This window comes from Bombus fervidus, chromosome 4 (assembly GCF_041682495.2).
Source record: "Bombus fervidus isolate BK054 chromosome 4, iyBomFerv1, whole genome shotgun sequence".
Taxonomy (NCBI): domain Eukaryota; kingdom Metazoa; phylum Arthropoda; class Insecta; order Hymenoptera; family Apidae; genus Bombus; species Bombus fervidus.
The window spans coordinates 3514570-3538205 of NC_091520.1; the positions used below are offsets into that span (position 1 = coordinate 3514570).

At 33.7% G+C, this 23636-nt stretch overlaps 1 protein-coding gene across 1 annotated transcript; it reads left to right on the top strand.

Moving 5' to 3' along the window:
- Positions 1–17046: 17046 nt before the first annotated feature.
- Positions 17047–23573, top strand: LOC139986807 (glucose dehydrogenase [FAD, quinone]-like). Its single transcript, XM_072002431.1, has 5 exons — positions 17047–17222; positions 17295–17539; positions 17648–19793; positions 20260–20430; positions 21006–23573. Exons 3-5 carry the CDS (start codon positions 19610–19612, stop codon positions 22481–22483), a joined length of 1833 nt encoding a protein of 610 aa, XP_071858532.1. The 5' UTR covers positions 17047–17222; positions 17295–17539; positions 17648–19609; the 3' UTR covers positions 22484–23573.
- The last annotated feature ends 63 nt before the right edge of the window (positions 23574–23636 follow it).

Genomic DNA, 23636 nt, shown 5'->3' on the forward strand with positions numbered 1-23636 from the left:
TTTTCGAGTAATAGTATCTTTTGTGTTGCAATAATTGCTTACCTAGCTTCCGAGAAATTGGTCCAAGTTACTACCTGCAGCTTCAATACGGGCACAAATACGTCGCATCATAGATCGTCGAATTTGCTCGAGGAAACCAGTTTAGGTTACTCATGATAAAATGTAATTAACGAATTTTCTATATTGATGTAAGGAGACTAAAGTGTATACAATTTCTTACTGTATTTTTGTTGTCACCTCGATACAAATCCTATGAAACTGACTCAATTGCGAATTGACATGGTACGGTCCTGATTGTTGCAACACGAAATAAACTAATCGTAACTCAAAAACAAGGTCGTATCAAGTATATGTTTACCTGAACTCTCTTCTTATTTTAGTATATTAAATCCACTCTGCTACACTTCCACATACAATGGGACACCTTGTATATTATTGCAAGTTAATAACATTAGAGTCACCATAATATTAAAGTAACGATATTAATAAAATTTAATATTTAATATTACAAATTTAGCAGTTGATAATACTTAATGAAATATTTCTTCGAGAAGCAAAATATTGTAACCTGAATTATGCTATTAACAATGGAAGCCTTACTTCTCTAATAAATCGATTGCATATATTATATTTGTTATTAACTTTATTTAATCGAAAATTTTGTTACTAGCAACTTTTCTACATATAATTAATTGCACGAACATACATCTATGAAATATTAACGAATGTTTGAAACTTTTGATAAAAAAGTAATCCTATGAATTAATTTATTTACACTTTAGTTGTATAAAGCGTTGTAGACTAACTGGCAACATCGAATATGAAAATTTCCCGTAGCTTCAACGTGCTAAGTTCGTAACGACGTCTTATTGTTCTTTATCGTAATCTTATCCACTGATTCATTCTACTGAATCGTTCTGCTGACTTGTTCTACTGACTTGTCTCACTCTTTGTTGCACGATGAACGATGAGTTCTTTGACTTCTGAAAGGTAATTTCATTAACTTGAATTTTATCTTATTATGACGCGTGGAATTGTCGTTTTCGCGGTAAAATTTTTGCTAAAAATACAGCAAAACTTCTAATAAAAACACTTCTTAACGTACTCGTCAAGATATTCTAAGGAAAGAAAGACACGATCGTGCCAGACATGTCTAAAGTACGAATTCAAATATATTTATTTATATTTGTTCGTGTAGTAAATTGGAGATTAATTCATTAAACAATTACGTTGTGCTTGTGTAATTAGAATGTAACATCAAACGTCAAAGTTATTAATCTTTGGCCATTGTAAATGGTTGCGTACTTCTTTTGTATCATAGAGTCATGAAAGAACTACACACATTGTGAGCATAAATAGGGCCTTGCGTCGGAAGATCTTTTTTACTTACTGTACACAGTGACACGGTTATTTTTTATCTAACTTTGGAAATATAATTTTACTGAATGCAAAATTTAATTTTACATACCTTAAATGCCAGTTACGAATTGCTCTGTCCAGAAAGAAAACTGGACAGTTTTCCCTGACTTCAGAACGTACTCTTTATGTAACTTCGCTACAGAAATGTAATTATAGAGATAACTACGATGAAACTGTATCCCCTAATCATACAGAAATGTTACTTTTCTATCAAAATGTAATGTTGATAGCGATAACGATAGTTCTAGGGTGTTGAAATAATGTCTATTATAAGCAGAACACTTATTAAACATCCAAGCATTGTCTAAATACCTCGATAGTAATGATTGAATAGAATTAGAAAAAAGATTGGAAACCTAATCCAGAAGTCATTTGTCATTTTGTTACAATTTTTCAGCAAAAGGAAATAGCGTCTGAAAGAGCACGTTGCTTCTTTAACAGAGGATAATCTACAAGTTGTCAGTGAGCTTTCTGAGAATTGAAAATTTTTACCCCAAAAACGAAAGAAATTAAAAAAGTATAAAATAAAATCATCGTAATACTAGCAATAGTTTCGAGTTAAATTCACGAAACAAATTATGTAACTTGTGAAGAAAGTAAATTTGAAAGGTCGTTAAACCATTAAATAGCATTAAAAATATAATCGATAAAATGCAAGATATGAAAGAACATGATGTAAATTGGAAAACTATTTCTACACTGCATGGAATGTTAACCTGCAACGAGATTAGTTTAAACAAAACGACGACAAATTCCGAGAAAATATATTTAACCGATAATGAGATTATTTTCTTATTTCGTATGTAAAACACATAATTTTGCTACAAAATAAATGTACACGCGCAAATTAATCATTAGTCGCATAAATTTTATAATTATATAATTACATTATGTTTCATATATTTCTAATTATTTCAACAATTCATTCGCGTCTCGTAATTTATTCAAGTAATCGAAATTCTTCTCGAGATTCAATATATAGCTACGCACGTTTAGTTTGCTCGGTTAAAGATCGAGTTCATATTAGCAAATTCTCGTTACCGTTGCCTACATCGATGATATCGCAAAAAAGAAAAAAAAGGAAATAAATGCTCTTTAACTTTGCAAGTGACTATCGGATTGGGAACAAGTTTGAAGAAAAATGTTTGGATGCTTGGATCGTAATTCTAGTGACTCAAGTACCTGTATACCTACCTACCATCGGTATCGATGTAGCTTCGTACGAAAGCAATGCGAAGATATCGTGGCAGAGAACTTAATGCTGTTATCGCAGAGTGGAGAGTACGTATTAAAAAAAAAAAAAAAAAAAAGAAAAAAAATCGTCGTTCCAAAAGAACGACCGGAGAAAAATGGAAAATAGTTCAGTGGCCAATTACTGCTGGAATTTTTACGGACGATTTAACGCCGCTTACCTTCGTTCTGCAGCGAAGCTCCGTTACCATAGTGCTTTCCTTTCAGGAATCAACGAAGAAAAGAGAAGGAAACGATGAGAGGAAAATAAAGAAGAGACGGGAAAAATTAGCTTGGGATCTCGTGGAAATCTCGTGTCCTGATATTTGCATGTGATCTCTCACCGCAGGTTTTACGGAGAAGGAATGGGCTCTCGAGAAACGAAGGAAAACGCCAAGGTAGAACTATCGACTTTCCATTTCCTTTTTCTACGTGTGCTGCTAAACTTATCAGCATTTACTCAGGACCGGTAAAAGTTGAAGAGACAATGAAAGTGATAAAGCGATATCGATAGAATGCACCATTCTAAATAGTTCCAATTTCGTTGCTAAACCAATGGAACAATTAAAAATCAGTAGAATTAATCAATATTGTATATTCCAGCGTGTGTATGTTTTCGCATGATGCTTCCTTTGGATTCATTATTATTTTAGCTTTAACACTTATATGTTTCCTGTTGTTTTCTCCCATCCTCTCTTTGTTTTTGATAAAATCTTGATGCTTTCCTGAATTTCATACTTTTTGGATGTTTTGTAACTTATTAATGTTTTATTACACTTGCTATGCTGATAATGTCCGTATACTGTACATCGTAATGAAACACGCGTAGTATCGCATGACAGTAACGTATCACAACGGAATTGTATCTTTATATTCCTCTATGCTTTTATATTGCTATTTCGTTATTAGTATGAAAACTACGTAGCAATTTTTTAACAAGCCATTCTAATCTTATAATTTTCATTTGCACGAAGTAAAATCTTCCCAAGACATTTCAAAATAGTGGTATTTCGTGTTACAGCATAAATTAAATCAACCTTGCTCTCGGAACATGAATTCTTCTCCGAACAGCAGTAAGAAAGAAAGTAAAATGTAAATTAATTTGAATCTCGGGAGAAGTTCGTGCCCTAATATTTCTATGTAAACTCTGGCGATAAAACTTAAATGAAACCAACTTTTCAGAGCCACTGTCGAAATAAGAATAGAATATTATGTAATATCTTTCGTGCAGGTCTGCAGGGATATATTCCACAAGCTTGCTAGTTGGCGAAAGACAAAAATAGAAATAGATCGTAATGAAAAATTGGGAAATAAAGAACAAAGCTCTCGTTTCTTTATTTTTCCAAATCTGTTGTTTTCATACAGGAAAAGTGATAAAAGTGAAGACTATGAAGAATATAAACTATTATAGAGAAAACGATATGCAGCATAAAGCTAAGATTTTATGTCTCATAAAGTTAATTGTGTATTTCCATTTATATTTCCATCCGAAAATAAAACGGGCCAGATCTACGAAGAAAGATATAAAATGTGATGAATTTTTTCTTATTGTTGTTGTTTTTTGTTCTATAATAGATGATTATGTATCTTGAGGAATGTTGTGAAAATATTATATGTACGTGGATCGTAAAAATCTTGAATAACTCACAGAATTCAATTAGTGATTGTTACAATAAGTAAATTTTATACGAATTAATTCAGGACAAATTGTTCAACTAGAATTCCCTTCTTAGAGATGTACCGTAAAATAATCAACTGTAAGAAACGAAGGAAGGATCGTTCGAATCTTCAAAGAGAAAAATATTGTTTGAAACCAGGGCAATAATAAGCGTTATGCATCACCAGAACTTGTTTGTACTCAAGTGTACCACGAATACCTCGTTGGTGGAATTTATCTTTAATCGGGCAAGTAATATTGCATCGTAAAACAGAAAGAAATACTTGATAGATTTCTGGAATATTTTCTCTTAATACAGAAATCTGGGTCCGCACGAATGTTTGAACGATTCCAGGAAGAAACGAGAAGAGCAGAAAACAAAAGAGATGGACGCAGAAGAAGAGAAATCGATTTGATTTCCCTGCACATCTGTTTTCCGGAATTTGCATACAAATTCGTGCCCAAAGATTTAAGAGAAACAGACATTCGCCGTCAGAAAAGAAAGTAGAGTTCGCTCCCTAGCCACGTGTCAATTGAATGTTTCCCGGTCTGAGAATTACGAACGAGAAACGCGGAACTCGAAAAGAGTTCAATATGTACTTACATACATCTATCAATGAAAATCAATAGAATACGCGACGAGAAGGAAATGCGAAACATAGGGAAGGAAAAACTGGGCGTGATTCTGTACCGAGCAGAGCATCTAAAATTTCCATGCAAATTCTTACTCCGGTATTTACGAGAAAAAGACATTGCAGACGAAGATAGAGAGAAAAGGAGAACAGTCCGAGATCTCCATTGCTGTGCACGTGCCACTGCGAAGTACGAAAGAACTCTGGAGAAGAAAAGAAAATTACGGATGAAACGGTGTACACGTATGATAACATTTATGTAATTAAAACTACAAGTGATTTTAAATAAAATTTTAACTTCGAAAGCGAGATCTGACTATTTATCAATTATAACACGAATAACAAGATTCTTCGATAGTACCATACGCTTTCGTAAAACTTTCAAACACGTGAGTGATTATTTTTTGTTCAAACCCAAATTCTATTCAGAGATACGTATTTACATATACAGGATGTAGCCGAGTAATATGTACAATTGGGCATAAGGTGATCTCTTATAAAAGGAAAAGTAATATTATAAAATTTGTTCTCACGACGCTTCGTTTCTGAGGAAAGCGAATTTAAAAATTTTCCAAGTGTACTTGAATATGGCTAATTACAGGCTGGAGTGAATAACGGGATGTTATTCTATACGTTAAAATAAGTCGAAAATGTAGAATAAAATATTTTCAGATGTTTTGTTTCCGGGAAAGACAAATTCAAAGGTTCATATTACACGTATGCTACACCAATTCTTAATTAAACGTAGAAAGCCTTAAGCGTATAAGTTTCACTCCACATTTTTTAGTTATTATCACATGACGAATGACTTCCTATTAATTGCTTATTCATACTCAGTCGTAGTTAGCCAAGTTCAAGGACATTTTCAAGAGCGATATTCTTGAAAACGAAATGTCATATGAAGAAGCTTTATTGTATATTTTTTCTTCCTATTTTTTCATAAGGAATCACGTCACTGTATCGGACGATTGTACTCTGTATAATACAGAATATAATAATCAGCAAATAAAACATGTACGTACATCGGTTAAATAACAAAATAATCACAATGAATAAAAGATGGGAAATAATAAAAATTTTCTAATAATAAATTAACTTCCTTCGTGCTAAACAATTAATTTTATAATAAATTAATAAAACATCGCTGTTTTAATTTGTCACTCACGTTTAAAAATTCAACTTACGATAGTTATGCAAATATGCTATTCATACGAAACAAACGATGTTCATTAGAAAAAAATTATAGAAATTATTTTTATCACTCCAACAGATAGTTAAGTGTGTTAATTACTTTGATACTTAAACGAGGAGTGATGGAGACATAGTGAATATTTAATTTGAAAGTCAAGTATAACATTATGTCAATCTTAAAAGCACATCTAACTTTTGGTAATGAAAGTATTTCGTATAAATTCGCTTACGAGATTTTAATGTGAAGCATTATTATCGCGATTAAAATCTTTTGTAAGATGTTTTACAGAGAATTTTTTATCAAAGTGAGATATAAGGAGGATTTTTCTAATGAGATATAAGGATTATCCCATTCCAACTTAATCACTTTTGCACCTCGATATTAAGAGTTTCCATAATATTGCAGAAAACTTAAATTCTTAACTTTAATTACTAATTCTTAAGTCTTGAATTGGATGAAAACTACAGATGTGAAAAATTAGCAATTTTCATAGCTATCAACGATTACCTTCGTTAATGAAGCTATTAAATAAGTAGACTTCACTTTTCTTTTGTTTTAATCGTGAAAACCATGTCCTTCCCAATGAATTGTTTCTATATTTAAAAATTATTTTTACGATATAAGAAAAATAGGAATATGTATATTTTGCAAAGTCAGCTTTCGATCCGGATGATTAAACGGTTTGGAAATTCTCTGTATTCCATCGTCTTCCCTCTGATTAAAATCATTTTAATCCGCAGTCTGGATAAATGCTGAGATGCGCCTCCACTTAAGTTAGTACAGTGTTCGGTCTACTGTTGTGAGTTGGTACAATAAAAAAACCCAAATGTTTCTTATGGAACAAATACGATTAACAAATTCTTACACAATACACTATTAAATAAAAAGAGATCTACTGCAATCCTCAAGTACTACCTTCAAAGCCGTTCTATTTTGATAATTTGCACGATATTGTTTTACAAATATACGTTCATATTGTTAAAACTTTAAGAATTCTGCTACATTCCGCAAAATAATAGCTAACCTTCTTTCGTTATCATCTCTTTCCTCTTTTTATTTCGTTTGCTAAAAGGAATTAACTGTTGCCACAGTATAATGACAAAGTTATTATGCAATTTTATAGATGTGTAATAGTTTTCCACTCGTACTTATCTATTTTCCAGCGTAATTTATCTATCTTGAAAGATAATACAAAAATAGTATAGTTATATAATATAACTATTTGAAAGGCAGTTTAGCGGCTTAACGAAAATCACCTGTGTATCTGATACCTGAATAAGGAAGAGTTTATCGTTATGACCTTGAAATAATCGGCATTTAATTCAGAAACAGTTTAAAGAAAGAAATAAATGTAAATTGCAGACTTATGTTTCTTACATTTCTAATCAATTTCTTGAATTTTGAATCGAAGAGCAAATTGAGAAAATAAAGACACCTATTGGTAACGAATAAATACAAGAAACATTGAAATCCAGATGTTTAATTGCAATTTGATAGACAATAAAATTTTTCGATTTCTGACTAATATCGAAATTAAAAGAATTTAGTTTAGTACAGCTAAACGTTTGAATTTTATAAAAACTCTGTATAAAACATATTTCAATATTAGACAATTTTCTAACAAGTCAAGGAACAAAGTGATCGATATGGAATAACTTGCAAATTAGTAAAGAAAAATATTAGGGTCGTTGCTCGAAATAACGCAACAATATTTACATATCAACTTTTATCAAAAATATGCACATAATCTGCAGTGTTGATGAAACCATGTAAAACCAGACGGAAACAGACTGCTGAAAAAATAATCGAATTTGTACACGTAAAAGTGCAAACAAAAATAAGAAATAAGTTATAAATTTAAGAAAGTAAAAGTTTAAAAATACGAGACATCACCTGAAGATTTTCTCTTAAAATGTATATTTGAGAATTTTCATATGAATTCTTAACTCAGAATTTAGAAGCAAACGAAGATAGGAGGAAGCAAGAGTGATGGAATGGAAGCCTATCCGCGTTCATACATATATCTACATACATATACATACTTCTTCATACATATGATACATACATTTACTCTGTAACCATACATCTAAACTGAATAAGTTAAAAACTTTGCTTGCAATACATATCCTGTAAACTGTAAAGGAACGAAGCAATTTTTCTCCAATTTTTAATCAAAATTTACGGTTACCCCGATAACTTATTGAGAATCGTGAAATAAATGAAATATTAAAATGTTACCTCTCTGTCGAGTGTTTACAGGAAGCAAAAATGTGCAAAGCGAAATCAATCAAAGACAGACAGAGTATAAAACAAGAAAAACAAAGTTTTCAAATACACGCGTTCTATAATAACAATTTGCTTTTTCATGGTCTCGTCAAAATCAAATTGCCGATGAAATCCAAGCTGTTACTAGCGGTAACAGTTTCACATACAGTAGCTCGCAAAAGTATTCGGAAACTTACCACAAACATTTTTTTGGATACATATATTATGTGCATTATACTTAGTAAAATTTCGTTAGCGCTATAATAGGACCCGACTATTGTGATTATTAATAGTAAAATGATTAATGTACGTAAAAGTTACAAAGCATTTATTGCAAACATAAATATAGTGAAAAGTTAATATACAGCATAAATAGCAACTTTCAACGTACAATTAGTATCAAAGCTAATCTCGCTATATATTATGCCTTACGAATATAGTGACTAATAGACTTGTTCAAGTACTTCGATGATTTTTACAGAGTTTACACTTTTAATAAATATTTCATAACTTCTATGTACATTTTCAGATTCATTTCAAATTTTGTCAATATAATTATGATAGCCATCTCTCGTTACAATGCCACATGAGATTTCAAAATGAGATTTGTATAACATACACACATATATATATAAAGTTTCCAAGAGTGTTCAAATATTTTTGTGAGCCACTGTATGTATGTATGAACATAAATTATTATGGTTTAAAATCTCTGTATGTATAGTTGAGCCATACCATAATGTTCTGGTCGTGAAAAAGCATCGTCGATCGTAAATACATTTTATCATTTCTTAGTTAATAAAATCGTAAACGCACGTCGAGTAAAGAAAGGAAAGAAAGAATCAGTTAATTTTGTCATTGATCTAATAAATCAGCCTTTACATACGAATCGTAAAGATTGGATTTCAAGGGAGGAGCAGAGCCGGGCAGTCGTGAAAGAAAGGAGATAAGGTAGACAATCTCTCGCCTTTCGATTTTGTAGCTGTGGTATTTGTTTGGACGAGGAATACGGGGAATAAGGTGAAATAGAAGAAAGCCGTGTGGGTGGCAGATGTGCAGGCTTACCAGCAGATTTAAGAGGAACGCAAACCTAAACGCGCACGCGCATACATATACACACATTTTGATGTTCGGGGCTACGTGCGGAGCTTTTACAAATGGGAAGATAAATATTAAATGAAAGTTGTGCACGCCGCGGTTGTTCGAAGTGGCTGAATGTCCAATAATGAATCCATAATCTACTTTAATAATGAAACTTACGAATTAGCCGCGTACGTTCTCCCAGAGATTTAAGAATATGTTTAGGTCGATTGCAGTTTATTCAGCAGGTACCTATTGCATTATATAATTGCAATATTGCTATAAATTAGATTGAAACTAATTAGATGGAAAATGAGATAGAAATTATCGAATGTGATTTTGAATTTAAAAAAATAAATATATATATATGTATATATAATAATATATATAATTTATGCTAACTTACTGTATGCGCAGTTCTGAGATATACATGTACAATGGTGGCTCTGGGATATCTACGTGCGACATTGGATGCTATTTTCTCTGCATCTGACTGTAAACTGTAAACACATATACAAAGCGAGTAGGAAAACTAATGAAACTTTCACATTTTTTTCGCAGAGAACGGCTGAGTTACGAACCACGGTTCCTTTAAAAACGAAGCAGTAAAAAAAAAAAAAAAAATTTGACATAGAATTTTAAGGTCAAGATCAATTTTGCGGCTACTTTTTGTTGCACATATCTAACGATCCAGAGATGTAGAAATTATTTCCACTGTGCATATTGGCCAGATTCAAATATCGTTGACACAAATCAACGAAAGAGACCATACACTTACGGACGGCATTGTAAATGCTATAAGTTCCTTCTTTTCTTAACGTAACATAATAACAGAAATATAATGTTTGTTTCAGCGACGACGCAGCTTTAAATGTCATCTAGAGCAATCAGTTCGACGCTATCCTGATTTCGAGCCACTTATAACAGTTATTTAGATTGCGTGTCAGTAAAAGTGCAGATGATATTGTACAGATACACAACGATATGAAATATGATGATCGAATAAGCCGGATTTGCGGCTTGAAATTCGAGACTTTAATAAAACGTTGCCATTTATATCACGAGAGATTAACATTTGCGCAATAATATCATACTTAAAGGAAACTGAAGTAAAAACTAAAGTTAGCATCTATCCTATTTCGCTATGTATTGTAAGTTAAAACTACAGTTGACGGGGCGTTGTGACTAACGCAGTTAAGGTTTGAAAAGGGTGAAAGTTCGGAAAAATATTGGCGATCTAGAAAGGCTATCACGGTAGCTAGTGACCCGAAATCACGTAGCTATCGGATATCGAAGGTTTGATTGTTTAACGTGAGAGAGTTTGGGGATGGCAAGCGACCCGGTGCGACGCCACGTTGCGCTGTCTTATATTGTTTCTAGATGGACTAGCCTGGGGATGAGAAAAGCGAGGGTGACTTCTGTCAAAAGAAATGTGAGGAACAGCACAGCACTTACCCAGGAATTTCGGAAGGGAACGGCGGTCGATTAATTCTGTCACGCAATAACATGCATGTCTAATAAAAAATTCCAACATACTTATAGTAAATTAAAAATACTTTTAGTGTCAAAAACTTGTACTTCAAAGTAGTACTCGAAACTCAAAATAAACTTAATAAACAAAAGTAACGCTTAAAAACAAGCAATTTACAGTAATTAATTATTGCTTATTACTAGAAATGATTATGCCATTGTAGAAGCGTTGCTTTACGCTGTTTTCATGATATCGTGCTTTGGTACGCTCCATTTTAAAAGAGTGTTTTGTATGTTGTATTACGTATAATAAAATATTAATTTAATAATTGCTTTTTAGAAATGTTTTAGAGACTAGAATCATGTCAATGTCATGTATAATGAGAAATGTGTTCAATTCGTTTGTACTTGCTCTTTTAGAATTTAATTAATTAAGAAATAGAATTGACATTCCACTATTTTTACTTTTACATTTTACATTTTACTCTTTTTTATTCAGAACAGGAGTTTCAAGAACACATCTAACGTTATATTAACTGTAATTGTTGGCTTAGTAAATTAATTTGTTCCTTGAATACAATTACGAAGATCTGTATATTTTTCGTTGATAGGAAGTATGTATAATGATGGAATTGTATCTAGCTTTGGCTAATTGTGCAAATGCCATTGGATTCGTTCAATTGTCAAAGTGAATGATTGTTTTTATAATGCTGTTAACTGGGAAACTCGATCGATTTTTTATAGTGATTTGTGCCTCGGTTTCGGAAATAAATTTTATTGGAATTGCTCCCTGATAATATATCTTCTCCAATCACCTGGGTAATTATTCAACATTTTCTCTACAGGTTTTTATTGAATCCTCCGAGGTAAAATGTTTTTTAACGCAGGCCGATGTTTTATTACAGAAATTTTCAGTACGAATAAATATCTCGAAACTAGTACATTGAAGAATATTGCTTATGCTTTTGCGGTTGAAATGAAACAATGGTATTTAAAAATCTGTCAATATTCTAGATTGTTTTCTTATTTTCATTCCACCTGTATCCAAATGGTTAATTCAACATGGGAACAAAACTACATATGTGTATGAGTAAATATTTACAAAACTAATGACTTACGCAGTTGATTACAAACGTGCTGTGGAGATCTATCGTTCTATCTTTGTCATTTTGTATAAAGCCATTCTCGATAACCGATGTGGATCTAAACCCTATAAAGTTCATTGTTCGTATCGTTGTTTGAGTCAATTCTGCATGACTAATTGCATGTGGAACCCAATGCTCGCTGATAAAGACAAAGTTGAGTCTATTCCTGAAACCCGTTGCTCCAGCTGATCTGTCTTAGCGATCGTGGGACTTTAAGTCCGTTTCTGAAGCCTCTTACTTCAGCTTAATCAGTGCTTTCGGTTAACTGTCTGTTCCTGAAGTTTGATGTTCCAAATGTTCGAACAGTTCTAACACTGGAATCCAATACTTCAACCAGAGACTTCCGAAGAAGTCTTTGATCGTAGTCAGTGATTGATATAGTCACTTTCGTCTAATAAATGAATCACTCTACCTTTTAGTATCGTTTAGTCGTGTTCGTTGCATGTCTACTAATTTTCACCTAAGAACATGAAAATTTAGCAATAACGGGAAATCCTCTGTACGTTTTATTGGTTTCTATGGAGCCGTTAGAAATACATTGCCTTTTTGAAAACTCCAGACTTGCAACGTACTAAAATGTATAACGATACATAATGCAAAACCAACTGAAACCTAATTGCGGAGTTTTACGCATTTGTAGAAAATTTAAACGTGCAATGATACACACAGTGCACATATTACATAAGAATATACGAAATATCTAAAGTAAAGTACCGGTTATGATAGTAAGATAGATTTTCTTTAATTGCATTCATAAAAATATAAACTTGATAAATGTCCGCAGACTGATAATGATCGAATCTGTTGCTTGATCAAATTACCCGCGTAAATGTAAAATTTTCTAAATTTCACTTTTATTCGTTAATGTTTCCAATCATATGATAAACCATATTAACAACGTGCTCCAACAATCCGAGTTCGATAAAACGTTTAACTGTATCGATTATAGATCGTGCCTTAAGACTGTCTATATCATTTTTTCTAAATAACATTTTATAGTATTACATTTTGTGTTTCTTAAATTCACTCTACCCCTTTTCAAGTTTAATTATTTTCCGACAATATTTTAATGTATCGGTTTGGGTTTTGATCAGAATGTTATACGTGCGGTCGTTTATATAACTGTTTACTCATTGCAGGCAATTTTCTTTCAAAATTCCCGTGCGCATCTGATTATGGCCTATGGTTCTATAGAAATCGGCAGCAAGTTTGGTTCTAGAGCTTCTGGAGTGGAGGTTATAAATATGAAGATTCCACTACGAAATACGAATTCCGCTACCTTTTTCTTCCTTCAGTTAGAATCTCGAACGTGTTCGGAGTTGGAACATGTTACTTTCTTCAAGATTCTTCGCTATTCCTATTTCTACGGTCAAATTGTTCTTTTGAACTTATGATAGCTTCTCTAATTATTCCTTTCTCTTTACGTATATAGTTATTAATGGATTGATAATGTACTGTGAGCTTTTTATATTGGTATCTAAGATCTTTCATGAATTTTGACGTATAGCAAACTTGCAATATTTGAACTCGTGCTTATATCTGGAATGCAAATTTAAGTTGATAAATTGATATAAACACTTGGTTAATACATAGTATAATTACACCTCTTAGGCCCTTGCCTACTTTGTTGAAGGGGTAGTTTCAGCAGAAACCATGTTTTTCTCCAAATTATACTTTTTCAATTAATGAACATGTTAACACGAAAATTGCTGGATGTATTAAGAAAGGATGAACTTGTTTCAGAAAGAGATTTAAGCACTACAGAGAAGAAGATAACTTTACTAGAAGTGCCAAACGTGAATTTTATTCATATTTGATACAAATTTTAATGTCAAAAGGTGGTTACCTTGAAAAGGCAATTATGAAAAGGTATATATATATATATCAATGATTTTATATGTTTGTTTTTGATAGACAAATGAAAAATTTGGATATAATTGTTGAGCATAGGCTCCCAAGGGATCTACCCATCATCCTCATCGGTACATCTGTTGGTGGTAAATTATCACAAAGTAACATAATTGGACACGCTATTGTCTACCTTCTATTTGGGAAAATAGAAAAATTGTTTTCCATTCACAAGATTCTTAATCAACCCAGAAATATCGAGAATTATATCAACGAAATTTGCCTGACTATGAAGAAAACCAAATCGTAATTAGAATCATCCTCCCTAAAATAACAGTTTTTATCTAACATTTAAATATAGGTATATTTTATTAAACAATCTAAGTTTCTGCTTGAACGTTTAGAAGATATAATAAGATCATACGACGATAATGCTGAAATCCGTCTAACCGATCGCAGTTTTACATCAAAATTATTATCATTTGCTTCTAATCAACTTTCGTCTCCCGCATTCCAACCAATGATTATTTAAGCATGGCAGACATCCGGGATTAATACATTCTCTAATATCATAAGTTTTAAAAATGTTTTAAAAATGTGTAATAACTGTAGCTGTGACAAAGTTAGTTGCAACGAGCTATCTGCGATTCCGTGTAGCTATGTCCAGTATGAAGAAAACCTGCTTTGCATTTATCACATTTTTGATCCTTCATTATACTTGCACTGGTAGTAATATATAATTACGGAATAAAATTTCATAATTATGATATACATTAAAAAAGTATTTGTGAATTAAACTTTGAAAAAGTGAAAGATATTGTATTCCTCATAAGTTTTTGCTAGAAAATAAAAAAATTAGAAATATATTGCACAGGTACATAAAGTCACAAATAGTGTACGTGCATACGTGTAAAATAAAAATGTACAATAAAGATATATTTTTACATACATACGTTTACAGTATACCATACCTAAAAGTAACTCGAACTTCGCGTAGGGTGGACAAAAATATGGAGTAATCTTCGACTTAGGGGACGCAAAATTATCGACTTTGTTTCTAGTTTCTTACGTGATTCGAGCTGAAAAAGAAGTTTTTAGGTGATGAATTCGCTGGTTCGAAAGTTATACATACATAAAATACAGTCTTTTAGCATATTTGACAGATTACTTTGACGCCATATTGGCATCTACCCATCATCCGTTTATTTCGCATAGATGAGTATTGAATCAAAGTTGGTCGAAAATTAGTTCTACCGGCGTAACCGGCCGCCGCGAGGTGGCTGAAGAGTAAAGAGACCCAAACCTAATCCAATTCAAAATCCCGCCGCAAAATGGCCGCCACCTACGTGCTAACTGCTGTCTATAGCCAGTGCCTCCATTCGAATCATGGGTCGAAGCTAATATAACCTGTCAAATACACTAAATAATAATCAACACAACTTTTCGAATACGCTAAACCTGCTTGATTCTATATATGCATACCATTTGCATCAATGGATGCAACACCTTGAAACTTGCATTTTCAAAGTTTACACATCGAAAATTACAAGATTGCAAATACGGAATACGGAAGTCAATAATTTTACGTCTCTGAAAAGATGCTCAGAATATTAGTCTAGAAGAAGTTCACAAAGCAAAAAGAATATTATGGAAAGATATCATTTATACCCTGTGACACACAAAATTTGGTGACTGGGTAAAGCATCAAAATCGGCCCCAATTCGGGCATAAAAGACACTCGCGCGATATCGAGGCTTTTATCGTTTTACTACGCACTGGACCCTCTTTCACGCCGAATGCGCCGGCCAGCTACGTGCGGGAGTCTCGAAGAGCACAGGTTCTTTGTCCGCACAACCGGCAGAAATAATATCTCTGTCAACTCACCGTTCGAGGAAACCCCCACTGCACGGTATGTATCCATGAAAATCGTCAAGATGCTATGCCATAATCTTCCGCTATATCAATTTTGATATGGAAGGATGACGGACGCGGGTGGGGACTCTTTGCAGCGCTTCACTTTCTCGCGACACATTCACATTTACCGAACTGTCTTTTTTCGATCGAGAGTTCTGCTTGCACTCGCTTCGATAATTGACCAAAATATCGATTACTGATCGAACCACAATCGCGGTGTGGCGTGCTTGTTGATTCGCTTTCGCGGTAACTGCCAGCGTTTTAGTAACTGGCCATGGAACTACGACACGACGCAACGGCCTCTTACAATCGCAAACGAGGTACAGAAATAAACGAGAAATTCAATGCCATAGAAATTTCAAAGATGTGAAATTTTTCGAGTTCCACATTTTGGGAGTTACCTAATCCTCCATACCATTTTCATGTCGCATGCGACGTTATCGATTCGGTATAGTACTGATTTGAATGAAAACTAAAGTCTTGTATGAAATTATAGATAAAATGTTGTATATTAATAGTTAATTTTATATAAACTTAGTAATACTGAGTATTAATAGTTAACTGACTAGGTTAATTAGTTTTAAATAAAACTGTAATCTTTTAATCCTTTCTATTTCCATCTTTGTATCCTTAAATCAACTATTAATTATGTATTATCAAATATAGGTAGTCCGACTCACAATCAGAAGCTTGTAACTCAATTTATCGATAACTGAAACAAACAAATTATGCCCAACGAAAAAAGGAAAATAGCAACTAAAGGAATAAAAAGAACAATGAAAGGAGCAAAAGATCACCAAAATCATACTTTTGTGAATAAACGTACATCAATCAAGTACTCGATCTTTACCAATATACTAAAACTAACACTTAAAATATACAACGAGATATAAAATTAAAATCTTGACAATAAAACTTGACTTAAAACTAAGTTGCACCTTTAGTGAAAAGGAGGCAGCCCAGGAGGAGGGCTTATTACAGGGCCTATGTGTCCTATGCCTTGGGAAACGTGTTAAATATTAAATAGAATAGAATAAATCGATATTTTAATTGTTACAGATTAATGGTATTGTTATACATTAATACCTGGATTGTTTTCAATTAACGACACCATTATTATAAATTAATAGTATAAATGTTATAAATTAATAATTGATATAAATTAGTAACGCAATCAAATTAAATAATTTTCCAATTTTTAATTGTAAATCAGCGACTCTGATAATTCATTACAATAATCATAATATTTCTTGCTCTCTGCAATTAAATTTCTTGTTCTTTTCTCTAAAACTAAATTTACATTTCACGTATCCGCTGCACATGAGGTGTGAAGAAGAAATCGGCGAAAATTCGAAACAAAAACATCAAAAGTAAGTACAATTACACTCAACGCTTTGCCTAGTTTTGAGGTCTAAGGTCAATTCAAAATCATCTCGTTACAGATCATTGAATCTTTCCTTATCAGCTCCAACGTGGAACTTAAAAAAAGTGCATTGAACTTGGAACAACTCAAGGTTACCTGGATAACTCAGAAAATATGATACATAAGAAAATCTAATTGCTACCAATCCATGAGTTCCGTCAAATGCAATACAATTCATACAAAACATTTTTTATTACAATCATTAGATAACGAGTTATTTTGAATGATGTGTAGTTCTTATCGCTTCACCCTGTACATTTATGAGTAATACTCACAGTTATTTTTAATTAGTATAATATTCTACTTGTTTTGATGCATTTTTAGCAACTAATTTTGACGCGAAATATTTACAATTTTTATTTTTGGGCTCAGAATTTGTCCGGAATTTTAGAGGCACCGGCGGCTTTAAAACCGATAGTAAACAACGGAGAAATGCCATAGCTGCGGAACCATATCGTCTTACTAACATGCCAGGAAAGGAAATTTGCGTAACAAGAAAAAGAAAGGAGTCATCTTCGACGATAACCATCCGGCGAGTGCAAATATTTCGTGCCCGATTCCAATATATGTCTCTTAAATATTTGTCTGCAAATCACATCAGCTATCGCATGTGCAAAGTTCATAGCGGATAAAAATAGCGATATTCGAATGTTATTCCAACGGCAGACTTTATGTTTCAACAGCGTTTACCTTCTAAGGAAAGCATTTGAAAATGAGGAAGAGAAAAGATATATTTGCGTCATTTCGCGTCGCTCGAATTCTAGAAAGATGTAACTGCGGAAACTGCTGTAAAAATATTCAGGATGTTTACCACGACCATTTACCAGCTCTTGGTGCAATAAAAAAATAGCTCGCGCAATTCAGATGTGCGTAATTCCAACTGGACGAGCAGCTACACTTGGTCGACTTTCTTTGATAGACGATGATATTATGCTCAATTAATTGTAAAATAATTTCAATTGAAGAAAAAGCAGAGAAAATTTTTTTATATGAAAAGCTGCTGCACGGTCTAGATAAACATCTCGAATATTTTTTCCGGTAATTCCCATCGTTACAACTTTCCATCAAGAGGCAAATGAATATTTTCCTCGGTCATTGTCTTCAAAATCTATTTTATCTATATCAAATTCTTCTTTACAATGCGTAAATTGTCAAAGCACAAAAGTTTTTAACTGAAATAATAATTGAATATCGCTACTTTTATCCGCTATGCAGTCTGCATATGCAACAACAGATACGACATGCAGAAAAATGATTTAGTGCATCAATTAGAGTCGAGTACAAATTTTTGCAATAATCCAATACTTATCAAGCAATATTTAGATAAAGAACCAAACTCTTTTCACAATTGCTGCAATCTGAAATATGTCAAAATATGTTGTCAGCATCTCTGTATATCTTAGATAAGACACATACTGTGTCCTTTACATATTCATGAAATTTCCGATGCAGCACAATAGTTGCTCAGGATTTAGTATTTAAGCAATCGCCAGTACAAAAGCGCACGTCGCCTTGATCTGTATCGTATCAGGTCCACTCTTTTACGTTCGGTGTCGAATTCATGTATGTATACTCCAAATTTCTGTATTTTCTCTAATACTTGATTTTTTGGTTATTTATAATCTTCTAAATTCCAAGACATAATATCCACATATCCATTCTAAGTTCATTGGTATCTTAAGATGTTATCAGCCATTTGCGTCTGTGTCACCACTATTTCAAATAGCTTTTCATTTTTCTATCAATTATATAAATAAAAATAATATAGTTAGTCAGACAAGGGAACATCTCACCTATTTCACTGAGGCTGAGATATTTCATTAAAATCAACATTCTGAACGACTTTCTTTTCAACCGCCGCTCGACTTTAGTTTCCGAGTTGTAGAACAATTTATGTTTAATACTAAATGTATTATTTAATAACATATTTGACGAATTTTTGTACAGTAAACAGATTTTCAGTAACGGTAGGTATATTGCTTATATTTTTGGCCAATCAAAGACGAAAATATAGCGCAACATTGCATATATCAGTCAATTCATCGAATATTACTTCACGCTAGCGTGACAACAGAATGCCTCAAGATCATCCAAATTGGCGAGATTTTTTGATAATAAAAAAATAATTACCAAACAAAAAATTCTCTCTACGACAACCCACTAGACAAAGTAGATTTAACAAGGTAAGAACCCCTTAGCATCCGAAAGGACAGATGATGGTACTATGCGTTTATTAATTTTTCCTGTTACTTCGTCTTATGTTGCAAAAAGATGGTTCGTAAGCTATGAAAACTTAATATTACAGATTGATAAAGGATTTCAGAGAAATACAAAATGGATGTTGAACGGATTATTTTCGGAGGAATAAAATCAGACCCGATCATATCGGTGCTTTCGATGCTCTTAAGTCTGTCGCTATATGTCATATATTCGATTGTTCCTTACTCCTCAACGAATGTTCCTTCCAAATTACTATTGCCATCTTACGATTTCATAGTCGTGGGCGGTGGTTCTGCAGGTATGTCTTTTCATATTGTCCACACGAATTTCGGTCTTAAATCTAATAAAAATGTGACAAAGATCAACGCGCCCGTTTGTTTGCATATGAGAAAGAGCATATTATTTCTCGTATGATTAATTGACACGAGAATTGACAACTTACATATTTTGATATTTTACCAAAGCAAATTTCATATAACGTATAGTATCATGTATATATAGTATATTAATGACGTTATGCATCGTTTGTATGTATTAACGATTAGATTTTAACTTTTTCATATAAACGTATTTTAGGATTGTTCTGTAAACTATTTGGAATTTATCGCCAATTTCATTTCATAACGTGGACAAATTATCTCTTTCTCGGTGTTTTGAAACGGAACTACATAGTCTTAATTTACAAATATTTATAATCTTTAATTAGATTCAATTATTTTAAGTATGCTCCATTTATAATGCTCTGTCAACTAACACGATTACAGGAGCCGTTATAGCGAATCGCTTGTCCGAAATAGAAAATTGGAACGTACTCCTCCTGGAAGCAGGTGGCGACGGAAGTGCTATATATGATATTCCTTCTTTTGCCGACAGTGTGCAGCTCTCCGAAATCGATTGGAAATACAGGGTGGAACCTAGTGAAAATTTCTGTCGAGGTAAACAATACCGAATAATACCTAAGTATAATACTGATAAGTATTTAATTACAAAAGAAACACTGCAATCACCCTTTAAGCGTCTGGGTCAAACGCTTTATTTTTATCGATGTAGAAAGTAAATTAAAGAAAGTGAAAATAAAGTCATGACACGCTTGGAAACAATTATAAAATGCAATCTATGGCAGCGTAAATAAATGAAACGAGTCAATAAGTAAAACATTCCAGAACATTGGTACATCATCGTCTTTCAATTCCAATAAATTCTACATTAAAATTACCTAAAGATAACAAAATGACTAAGAGGATGAATAAGAGATTCTCCTTTTTACAGTTACTAGAAACATACAAATATTTTGGTCAAAAATAACATAATTTCCATTTTGATGGAATATAATTGTGTAGATTTATTTCTTTTAGTAATATCGTGTGGATTACACTGAGTTTCATAGAGATAGAACATTTAGGAACATTAGGCGGACCCTTCTTAAGATAAAAATGATATAAATGAGAATCAATAATCAACCTAGATCAATAATGCGTTCGGTGTACTTTACGGTAAATTATACCCACAGCGATGAAAGAAGGTCGTTGCCTCTGGCCACGTGGTAAAGTACTAGGAGGCACCAGCATGGTAAACACTATGCTATACGTTCGTGGTGCCAAAAAAGACTACGACATCTGGGAACAACAAGGCAATCCAGGGTGGTCCTACGAGGATGTCCTGCCTTATTTTCTGAAATCCGAAGACAATCGAAATCGCAGCTACGCCAAAACACCGTATCATTCGACCGGCGGGTACTTAACCGTCGAAGAACCACAATGGCACACTCCTCTGGCCGCTGCGTTCATTCAAGCAGGTCAAGAAATGGGTTACGAAAATAGAGACATTAACGGAGAACGACACACTGGGTTCATGAACCCTCAGGCTACCGTCAGACATGGAAGCCGATGCTCCACGGCAAAGGCCTTCCTGCGGCCAGCTAGGACACGCAAGAATTTACAGGTCGCTATGAATGCGCATGTTACCAAAATTTTAATAGAACCGTCGTCGAAGAAGGCTTATGGCGTAGAATTTGTTCGAGACGGAGAGACATTACGCGTTCGTGCCAAGAAGGAGGTGATCGTTTCCGGAGGAGCCATCAACAGTCCCCAGTTGTTGATGTTGTCGGGAATAGGACCTAAAGAACACTTAACGGAACACGATATACCAGTAATTCAGGATTTAAGAGTAGGCCATAATCTTCAAGACCATATAAGTACGGGTGGCCTTACGTTCTTGGTGAATGAAGAAATTTCACTCGTACAAAGTAGGTTGTATAATATTAGCAACGTATTAGAATACGTCACACTCGGGGAGGGTCCTTGGACCAACTTAGGAAATATCGAAGGAATAGCTTTTATCAATACCAAATACGCGAATTCCTCCGACGACTTCCCAGACATACAACTGCATTATTATTCATCGGGACAGAACAACGACGTCATTAGAGAGATTCGTGGATTGACCAGAGAATTCTACGACGCCGTGTATGGAGAGCTTCAGGATAAGGACGTGTGGAGCGCGTATCCTACGCTTTTAAGACCAAAAAGCAGAGGTGTTATCAAGCTTCGAAGTAACAATCCTTTCGATTATCCATTGATTTATCCGAATTATTTCAAGGAGCCAGAAGATATGGCAACATTGGTCGAAGGAGTAAAGTTTGTGATCGAGATGAGTAAAACTGCGTCTTTCAAACGTTACGGAAGCGAAATGAATCCGAAACCATTCCCAGGCTGCAAGCATGTTCCTATGTATAGCGATCCTTACTGGGAATGCATGATCAGATTTTATCCCGCGACTATATTTCATCCCGTGGGTACTTGCAAGATGGGGCCTAAGTCGGATTCAAAAGCCGTGGTAGATCCTTGGCTTCGAGTTTACGGAGTTACTGGACTTCGAGTCATAGATAGTTCGATTATGCCAAATTTAATCAGTGGCAATACCAATGCGCCGACTATTATGATCGCAGAGAAGGGTTCCGATATGGTAAAACAAAAGTGGTTGAAATAACGGGATGCAGGTGAGCAGTGGTAAATTGACTTAAGGTAGATGACAGCTCTATAATATTATTACAAAATAGAATGCTACTGTCTCTAGCTGAAAAAGATTTTTATTGTGTTTCTCGTACAGCGAACCACAAATCAGAATATGGTCGTATTAAGTAAAATTGAACGATCATGGGAGCTTGTGTTAAGTGATGCTCGATCGCAATCATATGAAGAATCCTAGTTCGAATAGATTATTAATGTAGCTCGACGTTTCCAACGTGGATGTTTAGAAATGTAGCAACTCTAAATGAATATCCTTTATTTAGCTGTGATGGTATTTCCGCCGAGAAGCAATCAACGACCACTTAGGTGACCAATCTGATAATTTTTGGCTAATTTTATTGTTAAGCGTTCTTTGGAGCTTGCAAGCCGGCCTGCCTGGAGTATTTTCATACTATGGTCTCTCTTTCTCCCTTTCGAATAACATTCAAAAACAACCTTTACCTATTTCGTTTCGATACAATTCTTACCTCTGGACCTCCAGTCGCATGTTAATTGTCGTCTTTTATAGTCGGTAGATATCCTCTGCTTTTGAATCCTTGGGTAACATTAGGAGATTTCAGAATTCAACATTGAACCCCTGTTTACATACAACATCCTTTACTATAAGCAGGAAAAAAATTGCTATCCAAGCACTAGGCGCCCTGAGCGTCTACATGATCATAGAAAGAAAACCCTGTCTTCGTAGTGTACAGACGCTCTGGAAGCATTCCTGTATTCCCTTCTCTTAGAGGGACAGAAAAAGAAATGTAAACTACTTATTCTGTAAAATCTGGCAAAGGACTGCGAATTTTCTGCTCATTCTGCAGTTTTCATAATTGTACATGAAACAACATTCTTTACTAATGTAACTAGTGTAGTCGCATGTTTTAAGAAATGAGCTCACGAGTATACGAATAATGAATATATAAGTAATTGACTAACCTTGCTTTGTACTATTTTACGACATCATAATTTCTGAAACATTCGCAAATAGCTATCGATAACATTACAACGGCAGCGGACCTATGTAGTGAGTCACTGAAACCAAGGTCTCATCTCTTGTTTATAGCACATTCCAATGTAAACCCTTGCGATTTTATAAACTATCCTGAATTTAATTACTACGATTTAGT